Source organism: Candoia aspera, chromosome 1 (genome assembly GCF_035149785.1).
Source record: "Candoia aspera isolate rCanAsp1 chromosome 1, rCanAsp1.hap2, whole genome shotgun sequence".
Lineage (NCBI taxonomy): Eukaryota > Metazoa > Chordata > Lepidosauria > Squamata > Boidae > Candoia > Candoia aspera.
This window is the reverse complement of record NC_086153.1, coordinates 299970542-299988057: the sequence shown is the minus strand read 5'-3', so window position 1 is coordinate 299988057 and position 17516 is coordinate 299970542. Positions and strand designations below refer to the sequence as shown.

General features: G+C 40.2%; 1 protein-coding gene across 1 annotated transcript in view; it reads left to right on the top strand.

Moving 5' to 3' along the window:
* CEP128 (centrosomal protein 128) overlaps positions 1-17516 on the top strand; it is a 217293-nt gene that overhangs the window by 49479 nt on the left and 150298 nt on the right. The window contains exon 13 of the mRNA XM_063290184.1: positions 13635-13985. Coding sequence (XP_063146254.1) covers positions 13635-13985 — 351 coding nt within the window. The remainder of the gene's footprint in view (positions 1-13634; positions 13986-17516) is intronic.

Here is a 17516-nt window from a genome sequence, read left to right as displayed (position 1 = left end):
TAGCAGTTTGAAATGCACTCATAAACCTATTGGCAGCCAATAGCAGGCCCCACAAAGTGACAAATACTGTGTAGTAAGTATATTGCGCATTTTAAATTAGTTACTTTCCAGGTAGCAGAGCCATGTAGAGTACATTACAGAAGTTCCAGCTGAGCGGCAATAGGGACATAAGTCACTGTAGCCAGGTTCTCCTGCTTCAGGTAAGGCCTCAGTTGATGTACCAGCCAGGGCCACAGCTTTCACCTGTTTATCCAGCAGTAGCTGTGAGTCCAACAGGACCCAAGTTGCAGATCTGCTATCAAAGGGACAGTGCTGCATCCTTGAGAGATAACTTTGGAACTGACAGAAGATGATGAACAAACAACAATTTTGTCTTTCTTGAATTCAGGTTTGGCCTGTTTCATCCCATGTGGACTCTTGCAGTCTCTAGGCAATTGGGACAAGACTTTCACAGCATCTCTAGTGGGCTTGAGGTAGCAATATAAAGCCCAGTATAATCAACATTTTGATCAACACCCTGAACCTCCTGATGACTTCTCCCAGTGGCTTCATATACATGTAAAATAGCAGAAGAGAGAGGTACCCCATACATGAGTGGCCACCAAGATGCTCACTAAGGAATTAGCAGAACTACTGTAAAATAGTGCCTTTGACCCCCAACTTCTTAAATCTCCAATCTCTATGGGCAGTTCTGAAGTTTACAAATGCTGATGCCATTGAAGGCCACAGAGTTCCAAAAGTACCAGGAGGAGTGCAGTACCCTCATCCGTGTCCCATCAGAGATCTCAGTTACAATACAGCAACCAATGTTTTCCTGGTCCTGTGCCCAGTCCAAACCCAGATTAAAAGAAGGCCATTTAATCCTCTTCCTCTAGAATACTTTGCATCTTAATCTCCATCTTGTTTTGTCAACCTCCCCTAAATAGGAAAGACTGAAGACTGGACACAATGGGGCATACTACAAACTCCTTCAAGGCTTTGGGCATAATCCTTTCCTGAAACAAGGTGTTGACAACCTCCTGTATCCAGCTTGCCTCCTGAAGGAGAAAGGGCATGGGTCAAATCTACAAGTGGCAGAGATAATGCTAGAAAGTACACTATCCACCTCTTCAAGGTCCACAGGCCACAGTGAGTTCCAAGTGTCATGCCAATGTGCTGCTTCAGGCATCACCTGGACTGCCTATGAGGAGTCAAGACCTCCATAAATCTAAGCAACCTTTTCAGCAAAGTACTATGCAAAATGGTTATAGCAGTCTGGGAGATCTTCCTATTCTTGCCTCCCTAAAAGGGATTTTATTACTCTGCAAAAGGCTGCCAGCTGATAGTCTGCTGACACAATAAAGGAGAATAAGAAAACAAGCTTACTATAGTGTACGTACTTAAGCTTATACTCATGCCTGATAAAATCTACTTATAGGCTTCCTCTGCCAATGCTCTAGGCATTGCTTCTGTCACTCCACCTTCCAGAACTCCTCAGAAAACCAAGGAGCATTCTGGGATTGTTGCTTAGAGAGAGGCCACTTAGGGACAAATTTGTTGAGAGTCTTGGTTGCCTCCTGACAACCAGGTAATCACTGGAACTGCCTGACAGTTTATTTGGAAACTCTCAAGTTTAAATACAAAATTTAAATGTAATTTACTATAAAACAGAGATGCATGAGAAGAACTTTTTTTCCCCCTACCTATGGTATTGGTGTCTCAGGTCTTCCATCTTGAAAAGAATATTCTTCCCATCTTTCTCCTCTTATATGAAAAAAAAATTGAAGGTAAAAACACAATTATGTGCTCTTCTGTATGCCTATCAGTGCAGTTAAGTGAATAAACTTTCATGGTGTCCCATCTGCACTCATCTTCTATTGGACTTTGAATGCAGGAAGTCTGTCAGCTTAACCGTATTGAATTGTATTCTCTATCTCTTAGGCATCTGGAAGTGGAATCCCAGATTTTTAGAGCATAAGCTGAAGGAATCACACAAAAGATTGGGAGGGCAAAAGTTTCTGTGGTCAACATACCTATTCTGTTCTGCTTGTATTCTTTTAGCGCTTGTAACTTGCCCTGTGTCCCCAGCACCTTGAAGTTCTTAAGTGATGCTCAACTGCTGGGCTTTAACTTGTCAAATGCAGCTTCTCTGAATCACAGTGCCACCGTGGTTGTAAGTTTAGTGTTTTAACACAGTATTCCTAATTGGTTTCTGACATAGCAATTGCTGTTATGTTGAAGTAAGGACACATCCATGCATCATTTTATCTTCTAAATTTCCTGACATGTTCTTAATAAGGTTGTCCTGCATTTCTTTCTCTTTGCTATTGCAATGAAATGGAAAATAATGGTTGTGCAAAACAGGGATGGTTGCAATTAGTTGATTTGTTTCAGATTTAACTTCCATTTTATAAATTGGATAAATTGGAGATTTCTTCACAAAATGCTTTGATTTTCCTTAGATTCCTGGGAATTCTCTGTGTGGTCCTATATTATGTAGCCCTGTGTTTGAATGTTATGAATAATGTTCTGCATCTTAAAAAAAAAATAGAGTCTTAATGTCTGAACATTTTCTTCAAAACAAAACTTTTATGTTTACTTTTAGAGTGCTGTACTTTTGGTATGTAGTCCCAGAGCAGATACAAAAATTTGTTTATAATTTGTAAATTGAAAAATACAATTTTTATGTGACTGTTGCAAAAGCTGCAGATTTTTTAAATCTCTAGATTTCTTTATTGTGGAATAAATTACAAGAAGCAGGTTGGTGGTAGTAGGGCAGCTTGGCACTGAAGTCATATCTGCATAGTCCGTTCTAATATAAATAATGGGAGGACACAGCCAACTAGGCTCTGTTTGATGTTACGAAGGATTCAGATTGTAGCAATGACTGCCTTGGGGATTGCAATCTTGGCCTCATCGTAAAGCCATCAAACCACTCAGATAGATATTATTCTGAACATCTGCAGTCAAAGCAATTTGAACATCTTCAGTCCACTATGTCATTAGCTCCCCTCCATTTTTCTTGCTATTGCCTTGCCTTTTGTAATGATACAGAACTAAGCAGCCTCAGTCCATTATCATTTATGTATTTGGTTTATATAGCCACCCACCTCACACAAGTGGCTCTGGGTGGCTTACAAGATTAAAATACACAAAATCCATCAAACCTAACCCCCTGGCTCCCCCTGGCTCCCAAGGATAAACAGTGACCACACTCCCCATCAGTAGTAACAGAGGTCATCTACCCACCTGACCCAAATGCCTGGGGAAACAGCCAGGTCTTTAATGCCTTGCAAAAGGCTAACATGGCTGGGGCCATCCAAATCTTCATGCTACCAGACTAAAACTTCTTGCCATAACTTCTTCCCAGCCAAGCCACAATTTATTGGTCTGTGTATTTGGGTCAACTGCCAACATGAAGAAGCTTTTTTGGGCATTTTATTTATGGTGCTCTGTAGTTCAGTGTGAAAATGGCCTTTTTCATCATTACAGCTCACCTCTCTTGGTGCATAGGCCACAGTGATAGTAATCAGTATGGTTCCATTGCAGGTCAGAATGTTAATACTGCTGAAACTGTCTCAAATGATATTATCAACTTCAGCAGCTGAGATTCACCACTAGAGGTATGCAGATGCATGCATTCGGAACCTCTGATGTTTTAAATCTTGTTCTTGCCAGGCAGCTGCAGTTCAGTTAAAACAGCTAGCTCAATGTTATATTTCAACAAATTGGTACAGACTTGCTCCAGTTACCCCACTTAAGATATTCGATGTTGCATAGTTAACAGTGTTCTTTGGTGTTGGAGATTTTTGGGTGGCATCCAATACTCTGGCCTGTGCAATACCCTGGTAGTCACCAAGGCTGCAACAGTTGCATACTTTTCATTGGTGCCCTGGTAACTGTCAACACCTGCATGTCTGTAGTTTGGGACACATGACTGTGCTAAGCTTGCAAATCCATAACTAACAAAGCTTACAAATCCAGCAGAGGCAACTTCTAGACACTGGGAAAGAACTTTGGTTGGCCTAGGGTAGAGAAGAATATGTATCGTGGTATATTAATGATACCTGACCCTATAATGATGGATGACTTCACCCCAGGAAGGCACTGCTTGCACGATTAAAATGCATGGTGACAAAACCAATCCCATACAGTCAAAATTGGAGTGAGACTAAAATGTGTACTTTCACCATTGTTATTCAATGTAGTGATGGATTGGTGAATGGGGAAAAGATTAGCTGAACTCCACAGATGCAGCATACACCAATGATACTGTTTTCATAGAGGAATCAGAGCTGAAGGGGTTATTAAGTGTCTTAAGCAAAAGAGCAGAAAGTTCAGGCAATGTATAAATGCACAAAAGACCAAGGCCCTGTCGGCTGATGGCACTAGGCCCTTAGGGGTGAGCAAGTTGAGCAGGTAGATGAGTTCAAATACCTGCAGACAAACAACCCACAGTTGAGAATAAGATCTGACAATCATGATTTTGGTGGTTTGGGCATGTCTGCAAAATGGATGTAGCATGCCTACCTAAGTGACTGCTGGAAAGGCAACATTCACCTAGTTGGAAAAAAAAGAAAAAAGAAAAATGCCCTCCAAAAAATCTGGATCAGCAGATAGAGAAGCTGAAGCATGTCGGTTACACTCTAATGTGTCATGTTCCCGTTCCCGTGGACCTATGAAAAGGGGGGAGGCAGAGGCTCAAGAAATAGCGCCAGAGGTGCAGGAGGAAGAGCCACCACAGCCACGAAGGGCTAAGCACAAAAAGAGACACGATAGCCCAACCCGGGTCCGATATCGAGACTTTAATGTGAAGTTTAATGGGGATCCTACAAAGCTGTCATTTTTTTTGACTAATGCACACAGCTATATGGAAGAGTTTGGGAGCGTGTTTCGTTCTGAGTGGGCTAAGATTAATGCTGTCGCGACCCAACTAGAGGAGAGGGCAGCAGACTGGTTCGTGCGGCTGGTTGACATGGACGCTTTGGAGTTGGATTGCTTTGATGATTTCATGTGGGCAATGAAAATGCATTTTGGTGATCCTCTAGCTGAGGAAAAAGCAAAGGTAGCCCTAAGGGAGTTGGTTCAAGGCTCCAGATCAGTCTCGGATTATGCGCTGGAGTTTCAAGCACTCTCCGGCAAAGTAGAGGATTGGTCTGCCACCACCCTTGTAGAGATGTTCAAAGATGGACTAAGACCAGATATACTACGATGGGCAGTTGTACGGGACGACCCAGCAGCGCTGTATGAGTGGATACAATTGGCTGCGAAGGTTGAGCAAGCCCAAGCTAAGTATACTCAAACTAAAAGAGGTCCCAAACAACAAGCGATGGGGAAACCTACAAGGCCAGCAGCTACTGCTAGCAAACCAGTGAGACGGTCGTGGCAAGAAGAAAAAGAAAGCCGTTTTGCCAAAGGATTATGCCTGCGGTGTGGTAAGGAGGGGCACCTGGCAGCTGCATGTCCCCGCAGGAAACCAGAGGAACGGAGAGACAGATCGGGGGGGAAATCACCAGTGGCACCGAGGAAGCTGAAAGCGACAGTAGCAGAGCTGGTGGAGGATGTGGACTTGTTTTATGGTGGGCAAGACGAAAAAGAAGCCTCCCAACCGGCGGAAAACTCCAGCCACCTGCTCTAAAAAGCGCCAAGGAGCAGGTGGAAGAAGAGGGGCGCGATCATGTCTCGGTGAGTGGAAATTTCCCAACGTTAACCGTGAGACTTAAGCTCGGTTCCCCTACAAAAACTGTGGAACTATGGGCTATGATTGATTCGGGATGCTCACGTTCCTTAATGCATCCTGATGTAGTAGCTGCTTTGGAGTTACCCACCTTCCCGTTGAAACGTCCCATGATTTTCACCCAATTGGATGGATCTATATCGGGGGGAAAACCAGTCACCCAGTCTACAGCGTTAGTGGCTTTGCAACTGGGTAGCCACTGGGAAAAGTTGCCCTTTGTGGTTGCACCGGTGGGTGGTCCCTTGGTCATTCTGGGGATGCCTTGGTTTGTTCAACAGAACCCTAGTATAAACTGGGTACACCGAACTGTTACTTTTGCAGATGGGTTCTATAAAGCCCCTCCTGGGGATGATGAGGAGGAGGATACCAATGTGGGGAGGGCAGCAGTGTCAACGCTGCATACCCTCGCTGTACCGTTGGAAGGGCTACCGGACCAATACCAGGACTTTGCCGATGTGTTTGGGGAGAAGGAGGCAGATCGGCTGCCGCCTCATCGGAAAACTGACTGTGCCATTGAAATTCTTCCCAATGCAAAGTTGCTCAGACCAAAGGTATATGCAATGACCCCAAAGGAATTGGCTACTCTTTGTGAATTCATAGACAAAAACTTACAGCGGGGCTTCATAGAACCAGCCAATTCACCAGTGGGTGCTCCAGTATTCTTTAGATCAAAGAAAGACGGAACTTTAAGACTATGCACAGATTTCCGTGGGTTAAACGCAGTCTCCCTATTAAACAAATCTCCCCTCCCGGTCATCAAGGAAATGTTAGCCCACTTGGCGGGGGGGAAAATCTTCTCTAAATTGGACTTAAGGGAGGCGTATTATCGCATTCGCATTCGGGAGGGGGATGAATGGAAAACAGCTTTTAATTGTGCATTTGGGGCTTTTCAGTATAAAGTGTTACCGTTTGGATTGGCTGGGGCACCTGGGGTTTTTATGCAATTGATAAATGAGGTCTTGCACGACCACTTGTTCAATGGGGTTTTGGTTTATTTAGATGATGTGTTAATATATTCAAAAACCATGAGGGAACATGTGCAATTGGTTAGGCAAGTGTTAACCAAATTGAGAAATGCTGAATTGTATGCCAAGCTATCCAAATGTGCATTTCATCAAACACAAATTGATTATTTGGGGTATAGGATTTCAGATAAAGGCATTGAAATGGATCCTGCCAAAATTGAGGCTATTTTAGTATGGGAACCCCCACGCACACGCAAACAACTACAATCTTTCCTCGGATTTGCGAATTTCTATCGTCCATTTTTAGAAAAATTTGCTGAGATTGCCTTACCCCTAACTGAATTACTCAAAACAAAGGGTGTGGGAGACACCCGCAAATCAAAGAATCCAGGGGCACTCCTAAAATGGACGCCTGCTTGTCAACAGGCGTTTGACCAACTCAAGCGACTGTTTACCTCTGAACCAATCTTGCAACACCCTGATCCTGACAGACCATTTGTGGTGCAAGTCGATGCCTCAGACTTTTCTATTGGTGCCCTCTTATTGCAAGGCGATGAGCAAGGACAATTAAAGCCTTGTGCTTATCTGTCACGTAAATTCTCTGAGACAGAGAGACACTGGCATGTTTGGGAAAAGGAGGCTTTTGCAGTGAAAGCCGCTTTGGAGAATTGGAGGCATCTATTGGAGGGGGCGGCACACCCTTTTGAAGTGTGGACTGATCATAAAAACTTGGAGTCCCTTACTGCCTCTCGCAAGCTCAGCCCTAAGCAAGTGCGATGGGCTCAGTACTTCAGCCGCTTTGATTTTAAACTCAGATTCATTCCGGGAAAGAAAAACTTTTTAGCTGATGCACTGTCGCGCCAACCCCAGGATTCGGGAACAGCCCCAGATGTGGTGGGAACCCTCTGGACAGATTCCCAAATGGCACTAGCAGCAGTCACTCGCAGTCAGACGCGAGCGCAGCAACCTGACACTCCTGCCGGTCCTAGCGCGATACATGTATCCGTTCCTGCAGATTTGCAACAAAGGTTTCTGGCAGTGTTGAAATCGGATACTTGGTTGCAAAACAATCAGAGCGAGGTTACTTTGAAGCAAGGTTTGGCATGGAAAGATGATCGCCTCTATGTGCCTGTAACCTTGTGCAAAACCGTGCTATTCAGGTCTCATGACGATAAAACAGCTGGGCATTTTGGCTTTACAAAAACTATTCATCTAGTGCGTCGAGAGTTCTGGTGGCCAACCCTGCGGCGAGATGTAAAAGCCTATGTCAAGTCTTGCCCTGTCTGTGCTACTGCAAAACGAAAAGGGGGGAAACCTCAGGGCTTTGTGCAGCCAGTGGCCAATCCCTCCCACCCCTGGGAGGAAATCTCTATGGATTTTATTGTGGATCTACCTCCTAGCCAGAGAAAGACTGTCATTTGGGTTGTTAAGGATTTTTTCTCGAAGCAAGCTCATTTCGTCCCTTGTGCGTCTCTACCATCTGCACAACAGCTGGCACGCCTCTTTCTAGTTCACGTGTACAGATTACACGGTAGCCCCGCCCGCTTGGTGACCGACAGAGGAACACAATTTACTTCACGCTTTTGGCGGGAATTTATGAAACTATTGGGCACTAAACAGGTGCTATCCACGGCTTTTCATCCTCAAACAGATGGAAATACTGAGGCGGTTAATGCCACGTTGGAGCAATATTTACGTGCTTTTGTTAATTATCAACAAGACAACTGGGTAGACCTCCTGCCATTTGCTGAATTTGCTTACAATAATGCTGTGCATCAAAGTACTGGGGCGGTGCCCTTTCGTACTGTATTCGGCCATGACTTTGTCCCTATTCCTGAATTGCCTCCACCATCTACCTCGCCCACCTCCCCGACCGATTGGGCCTCACAACTGGCAGATTCCTGGCCAAAACTACAGCAAGCTTTAGCCGATGCTCAAGCCACTTATCAACGACATGCCAACGAAAAAAGGGCACCACAACCTCTTTTTCAAATAGGGGATAGAGTATACCTTTCCACCAAATACATCAAATCCCCTCAACCATCCAAAAAACTGGCGCCCAAGTTCATAGGTCCATTTCCTATTGTTGCTCAGATTAATCCTGTTACCTTTAAGTTGGACTTACCTCACAATCTCAAGCGCTTACACCCTGTTTTTAATTGCAGTTTGCTTAAACCATTCGTGGAGTCTACCCATTGGCATCCTGAGCCGCCTGCACCTCCCCCCATAATGATTGATGGTCAACAACATTTCGAAGTCAAGGAAATACTAGACTCTAGACGTTTCCATTCCACTCTGCAATATCTGATTCGCTGGAAGCATTTCTCTCATCCAGAGTGGGTCCCTGCACAACATGTGCGCTCTCCCCACTTGGTTGCTCAGTTTCATGCTGCTTACCCTGATAAACCTGCGCCTTAACAATTAAGTTTTTTTCTTTGTGGGGGGGCGGTATGTCATGTTCCCGTTCCGATGTTTATGGTTCCTCGTAACATTTCACATGTCATATCTGCAGTTGCGTGCCTGCCTGGGCACGCTGGTAAATTTCCTTTGTGCTGACTTGTGATCTTCTGGAATGTATGTTTGGGTTATCTCTGCTGTTCAAGGTTACTTTCTCAGGCCGATTCTAACGGTTGCTAGCATCTGGGGGGGTGGTTGCTATGCTAGCCTGAGGGGAGGGTTCGCAACGGGAGCAAGGCTTTTTAAGTTGTGTTTGGCGCGCTTTTGCTCATTCTCAGCTTTCTTCGTACTTTGCATACTATTCATTCAATAAATTAGTTTTCTCTAGTAACTACTGATGAGACTCCTTTTATTGGAATAGGCAATCATTACAAATGTCAGAGAACTTACAGCATCTGTTCAGGACAGAGAACACTGGAAGTGTATCTGCAGGCACTTACCAGCCAGGTGGGGATACCTTACAGTTGTTTGGCCTAGTGGTTAAGGCAACGGGCTAGAAACCAGGAGACTGAGAGTTCTAGTCCCACGTTAGGCATGGAAGCCGGCTGGGTGACCTTGGGCCAGTCCCTCTCTCTCAGTCCAACCCACCTCACAGTGTTGCTTTTGTAGGGAAAATAGGAGGAGGAAGGAGTATTTGGTATGTTCGCCACCTTAAGTAATTTACAAAAATAATAAAGGCGGGATAGAAAATAAATAAACAACACTTTTAGTAACATAGAGAAGAAGAAAACTGGTGACCACTCTTTGTCATATATGCAACACATTTAGTACCCTGCTTTTAATACCCTGCCTTTAATGCCCTGCTATTACTGAAGACAGTACCAGCCACCTTAGCAGATTTGGGCCAATATGTCACTTGGGCAACCAAAGCTCACAATATTTTACGCAGTATAAGTTGTCTAATCTAAAACTTCCTTCCAATATCTTGTTTCCCATATCACACCAGCTAGTGGAATATATAATATACACAGTATATGTAATATACACAGGATGCTATATTAAAGATGTCTATAAAGAACAAAGAGCCATGTACTGGGTAGGGTCATAGTACAAGTAAGGTTAGAAAATTATGAACCACTGGAGTGAATGGTTTTTGATGTAAACGGTTAGCAAATGGAAGTTGGTGTAATAAAGGTATTGACATAATATGCATTTTGGAATGGTTCTCATTGCTAATACAGGTACCATGGTCTTTTGTTTATTTAAGTATTTATATTCTATTGCATAATAGCTTCAAAGTGAATTAGCAAAAAATGATCAATACATTTAAAAAATTGCATTGAAACAAATAACCATCTCAGAAAGAAGGCAGGTAGAGTTCTTCCTCTTCATGCCCATCTTTCATATCTTATCCTCCAAAATAGTCTCCATTACCATATCTGCAGATTGAAACACATGTGTAAAATCACAGTACCTATTTGGCTGATTTTGTTTTTCTATTGGTTAAATTTATATCCTGCATTTCCTCCAGAAATTCAAGGTAGGGTGTAGCACTCCTCCCTCCAGATTTTCCCACAACAAGAACCCAGTGAGATAGTTTTGGCTGAGAACGAGACTGACTGGCCCAAGTCACCTAGAGAACTTCCATGACTGAAGAATCTGGGTCTCCTCTGCTCTAGTCCAACGCCACAATCATTAGACCACACTGACTCTCATGGTGACCGAGAAAGCTAAGTATGGTTAACCCTGATGAGTATTTGGATGGGGACTATCTGGCAAGCTCAGGGCTGTAAGTCTAGGAAGTAAGAAAAGCATCCCAGAAAAAGGCAATTACAATGCACTTTTGAACTATTGCCAAGAAATTTACATGGATGTTTCAGTAGGATTCAAGGCAGCTTTATTTTATTTTTATATAAATTCAGTATCTGTTGCTCTTCTCCCCCTACTTCCCCCATATTTCCATTTGCACAGTTGAGAATGTGATCCAAACCAATATGTCTTCCATAGTAACTATTATCTTAAGGGAAGCCATGGGAGCCATAATCATGCATTCAGAATCAATGGGACCAAGCATGACTTTGTGTTTGATGACAAATGTATGATTGGATAGTAATAAATGGATTTTTATGAAGCAAACTTGAAATCCAGAAAGACTCATTGCACCATTTGTTAACAGTTTAAGCAAAGCAAAGAAGACTTCTTTTTCTTTTTCTTTAGAAAGATATTTTTATAATTTGCAAAATGGTAAAATGTATGAATTGTAAAATGTATGAAATGAGCCAGTTTGGTCTAGTGGTTAAGGTGCTGGGCTAGAAACCAGGAGAATGGGAGTTCTAGTCCTGCCTTAGGCATGAAAGCAGCTGGGTGAGCTTGGGCCAGTCCCTCTCTCTCAGCCCAACCCACCTCACAGGGCTATTGTTGTGGGGAAAATAGGAGGAGGAAGGAGTATTAGGTATGTTTGCCGCCTTGAGTTATTTATAAAAATAATAATAAAGGTGGGATGAAAATTAAATAAAAAATTGTACATTTTGCATAAATATTTCATTAGCAGATAACAGAATTATTGTGATTTCAATCACAGAGTTGATGCCTAGGAATTAATGATATCCTAGTGCTTTAAAGCAAATAATCTCAGTGAAAAAAAATACTTGCTTTTTTGTTTGTGAAAAATATGAACTGTTAATAAAATAGAGGTTACATTTTTCATGTAAGATAAATGTCTTCAATTAATTTAACAGTATTTTCTGTACATTGCTTAAGCCTTGAATCTTGTTTCATTAAATACTACATGGAAACTATAGTTGTATGGACAACATCTTTTCCCCAAGGGTTTTGTGGAGAAATAATTATTTTTAATGACCCAGAAAAGTTGAAGATGCCGTTATTTAGGACTGGTGTCTTTTAATACTATCACCAGATGGGAAGCAATTATAGCTGTTGAAAGGAAAATAATTTAGCCCAGAGGTGAGACATTTTATAACATCTATGGACAATTAAATGTAACCATTTCAGTGTTTTTAAGTGTCTCTTCACATCTGTCAAGGTCAGAATTTGAATCCATAGATCTTACAGGTTATATTTGATTAATACAAACCTTACTTTGTTATTGAACTCAGCTGAGCATATAAAGCACCACTTTTAAGGTATATGAACAAGAAAGGTTTTCTAGTGTGCTTGATGGTCTAAAAATGTACACATGTATTAAAGTATGAAAGTCTTTTGCATTTCAGAGAAACGCTCAATCAGAAAGTCAACTTTTATCTCAGCTATAACGACCACAATATCCAAAATAATTTATTTAGAATGTTGATGTTTAATGGCTGAGATTAAATAGTTTTAGGTCTCTAACTTGATGAAAAACCTTGAGATGTCTCCTTATGGTATTATTGTTATTTTAAACTGTTCTGTGGAAGATGTTTAGGGAAACGTCTGTCAGGAAACAAGGAATCATAGATCTTAGCTTTGTATGTGGACTGTGGCACTTTTCCATTGGAAGTTACAGCTTTTCTTTTTGGATACTTCCATATAAGGTGGTAGGTTTGTTGTTATTATTATTATTACATGTATACGTATATGTAATAATATGTATATTATTACATTTACTGTAGCTGCCTACCCTATAGAGTACTTGTACAGCTTTAAGAATTATGTATACAGTCTGTGTCAGGTGAACCCAAGAGAGTTATCCAACATGTCATGTTGATTCCATACGCCTCCTTGTTCACACATACAGTGTTATTCAGTGTGCAGATGGTTCTTTGGTATACATTCAATAATTCTTTTTGAGGTAGAAAGTATTTCTCTTTTTCTCCCAGACTATAATAATCCAGCTGTTCAGGGGGGCAGTCCAAAAACTTTCTGTACAGAAATCATATGGAATAGGCAGAACTTGATATATTTTGGAAATGGTCCAGATACAAATTGCCCTTGTTTGGAAAGGGGTGTTTTTTTGCATATTTATAGGAAAGCACAGTTGTAAGGACTTGTTTGGCATGTATAATTTCTGTTGGATGTATGTATATTGTCAGATTCTTTTTATGTTTGCCTTTTCCCTGTAGCACAATAGATGCATTCTAGAGATTACATTCTAGGCATCTAAATGCATGAGAGTGCAAAGCATTTTGTTCATAGCAAATATAAAGAATAAACAATATTTATTCTTTTGGCCTTTAATTAGTGTGGTTTAATGGGATCTATGAGACACCTCTGAGGCTTTTGCTTGTTTATCAGTGATTTTAATTTTATCACTAATTTATCACTAATTTTAATTTTAATGCATTTCATTGCTTATTTTTTGTGACCTTGTTGTACCTTGTCCAGATTCTGTTTGGTTTGGGACAGGCTATAAATACAGCAAATAACTAACTAACTAACTAACTAACTAACTAACTAAAAGTATCTTGAATGGGTATAATTGCAGGAAACTGAAAAATTGCTGTTGATGCTTTCCATGTATTCAAAGAAATTTGTTTTCTTTATATGTACATGTAAGCCTAAATTTATATGTATCTGTTTATCTGTAAGCACAGTCCTTAATACGTTGTGGTGGCTTCTAGGCTTTAACAGCTGACTTGGAAAAGAGGGAGAACCAGCAGCAAAGGATGTTGAGCCAACTGAAGGAGATACAGAACAACTATAAAATCTGTGAAAATGAGTACAGAGCTGCAGAAGCACAGGTTACAGATCTAGGTCAACAACTAGAACAGTCAACCAAGGAAGCGGAGAAGTACCTAGCTGATTTCAAGCAATCTGAAGTACTAAGGCTAGAGATTGAGAAGAAAAAGGAGGAGTTAAAACTCAAAGCTCAGGAATCAATTCGATACTGGAAATTAAGGTGTAAAAAACTAGAACATGAAAAAGAAAAACAAACTGAACTTCATAGCCAGTTGATGGAGAAGAACAATTTGGTATGGTATTTTAATTTTTTTGCTATTTCCTTCAAACAATGCCTTTTGCAGCATGTGGTTATTTGCATTTCTTCCAGTACAGTTTAAAACTATTGAAATTAATTTGTGTAAGACTTAGTTATGAATTATTACATTACATTACCTTAATTGCATGTAATTAATAATAATTACATTATTATTAAAACACATTAGGGATGAGATATGACTTTAAAACTGATCACTGATGGAAACTGGGTGAGGTCCGAATGTAGTTCAAATTAGATTAGACTTACTTAAATCACTAAAATCAATTAGTCATGACTAACTTAACTCACACTGATATCAGTGAGCATATGCTCAGTTAGATTCACATGTTTTTCTCCCTAATACTATACTACATCAATCTTTGATTAGCACAGCTATTCTCACACTTCTCCTATAAGAAATGTCATAAATTATGAAGGTAATGGTATAGAATTGGTTCTTTTTCTCCCTTTCCTCATCAAATTTTGGATCTCCATAATGTGCTTAAAAATTATTACAGGATAATTAAAAAAAAATTCTAGGATTAGATTAATCATTTTAAAACAAAAGATGATTGTCAAGTTAACAAGTTTTAGAAATCTGGCCAGTTTTAGTCATCCAATAAAATAAACAAATTCTGAGCAAGGGACTTTTTTAGGGATAATTTTATTCTATCGGGCATATTGCCTGCATTCTCCTGATGTTTCTGGCTGCAAAGATACAAGGCATCTTTTCCTGTTAAGTTGCCCTTTATTTCTATTGCGAATACAACTTTTAAACTTTTCAGTCAACATGAATGGCTGAGATTTTATTTATTTAAAACACTTATATGGCTGCCTTTCTCACACAGTGGTCCTAGGCCACACATAGTACCAATAAAAACAACAACATAAAAACACATTGTACCCTTCTAACCAAGGCACCATCCATACTGTTAATCCCCTGACTCAACCCCCATCCTACCCCAGTGCTTCCCCCAATGGTTGGGGGAAGAGCCAGGTCTTCATGGCCTTCTGGAAAGCTAAAAGTGTACCCAGCCCTTAAAAAACCCCAAAAAATCTCAGGTAGAAGCTATTTTAGAGGGCTGGGGCTTCTGGGAGTTGTAGGGATCATAAATCTAGAAGGTGCCATGTTGATGAAGGTTGGGACAACCTTTGAGGATTGGAGATTTGCTTTTGGAGGTGCAAAATTGTAAATGTTTTGTCAGATTGGGATTCAGACTGCCCTGGTAGCCAAAATGGCTCTGAACTGATAGATAAAAGTTTAGTTGCAGGTTTGACTAGTTGATAATTTTTATACGTTTTTCATTTGCATTCTCCCTAGGAATGGCAGTTCAGTTTTCCTAATAGGAAAACAGGTCACCACTGCTTCCAAAAGGATAGTCCACTGTGAAATTTGGGGCTTTTGGGGAAATCTTTGTCTTGTTTCATTCTGTATTTGCCCAAAGAAGAAGGAACTAACAGCTATGAGTTTAGAGCTCAGGGGTGCAGTATAATTTTCAATTTTGGTAATCAGTTGAAAAATTAATATTTAAAATATCAGTTCACATTGAAATTAAATGTTCTTGAATAATCTCCAGAAACAGAAAAAAAACCCTTTAAAGACTTAAAGAGGAAGCATATTTTGATGTGATAATAAGTATGGGAGAAAAATGACTAGTGTGAAAATAGTAAATTAGTCCTTCTACCCTAGAGGTAAAAACATGCAAAGAGGACAGTTTTGGCAGATGGCCATCAGCAACCTGAAAGCAATAATTAAGCTTGTGATTGCAGTTTCAAAGTAATCAATCAACATAGGAAACACAGATTTAATACTGAAAGCCTTTTTTATGTCCTCAGAAGGCTTCAATGTGATACACTCCACATTTGACAAGTAGGTAGATTTTCTTGCTTGCTTTATAATTAATCATTCATTTACTTTACATTCTGTCAATGCAAATTCCACTTAGTGGAATTTAAATGCTTCCTGTCTAAGATAAAAATGCAGATAAACCCTATAGTTCACAAGGTCAGGAATTCTTGAAACTTTTGATAGGGGCAGGATAAAAAGGAATATTAGTAATAGGGGAGGGTGGAGAATGTTAACAATTAATAGGAAGGTGCTAAGGACCCAAGATTGAGGTGGATGGCCTAATAGTAGGGAAACTGCTTAGCAGGACAGAGAGGATAATTTGAATTTAGTCTAAATTTAAATAACAATGTTTAATACAAGCTGTTTGGAATGGTTTGACAGCTTAGGATAGGAGATGAAACTATTTATTTAAATATAGTTGCTTTTTATTATAATGAAAACGATAAAAAACAAAATACAAACAATTTACAGCATGTTTATTTTGTATTTTGTATTTAATGGTTTTTATATTATTACTTACTTAATGTAGTGGGGTGGGCTCAGTAGTTCCATTCCCTTTAATATCAATGCTGGTGGTAGAGTCACCCCTCCTGGTAAAGCTGAAAGAGAATGGATAAATGAAGAGTAATCCAGAAAGGGGTAAAAGCAGTTAGGGCTCTGCAGGTGTGAGAAAAGCTAACCTTATTCAAACCTGAAAGGGCTTTGATTATGGGGATCATGCCAGAATGTGGAACATATTAAGGCTAATGGACATGCCAGAACACCTAATTACTCTTTTGAGGAGCCTGTTCAATGAGCAACAAGCTATTGTAAGAACTAAGTTTGAAGAAAAAGTGGTCCAGAAAAAAAAAAGTGAGACAAGAATGCATCTGTTTAACTTGTACTGTTAAATCTAATATGTAATTAAGTTAAATATTGGAAGAATAGGCTATTGGAATAAAAAAACAACTGAAATCAATGTTGGAAGTTTCAAGATATGCAGGTATCTAACCACTTGAAATGCAGAAAACACCATCTTGTTAAATGAAAATGAAGAGTTAATTAGGTAAATAAAAACAGGAAGTGAAAAATCTGGAATAATGTTGACTATTAAAAAGACAAAGTTAAAATCAACCAACATACTTAATGAACTCACAGTTAACACTGAAGAAGTGAAGACTATAAATAGTTTATAGTTTACAGTTTATAGGTTTTTTTCAGCTCAAGCATAAAGATGATTGGTATATTGGGGAAGTAAGCAATTAATTCTAGGGAGGAAGGCAGTGATAGACCATATCATGACGTATAGGATATTTCTATGGCAACAAAGTTCAGAATAGTTAAATCAATCATCTTCCCCAGTAAATTTGTGAAAGATGGATATTGAATAAGAACAAGGGAAATAATATATATAGATTATGGATTTGGAGACAGCTGCTGTGAAAACTATGGCCTGGAAGAAGAACTAATCAGTCCATCATGGAAAAAAATAAAAGCAAACTTCTATTTTTGGGTTGAGGATCAGCAAGCATAAATTCATATATTTTAACTATATGATACTAGAGGGTAATAGCCTAGAAAAAGTGTACGTGCTTGGCAGGTTGAGGCAACTAGAAAAAGGGGAAGGCAATGAATGGATCCAGGATCAGGGATTACTGGAATGTCCCTGGAACAGCTGCAAATTATTGCTAGGGAGAC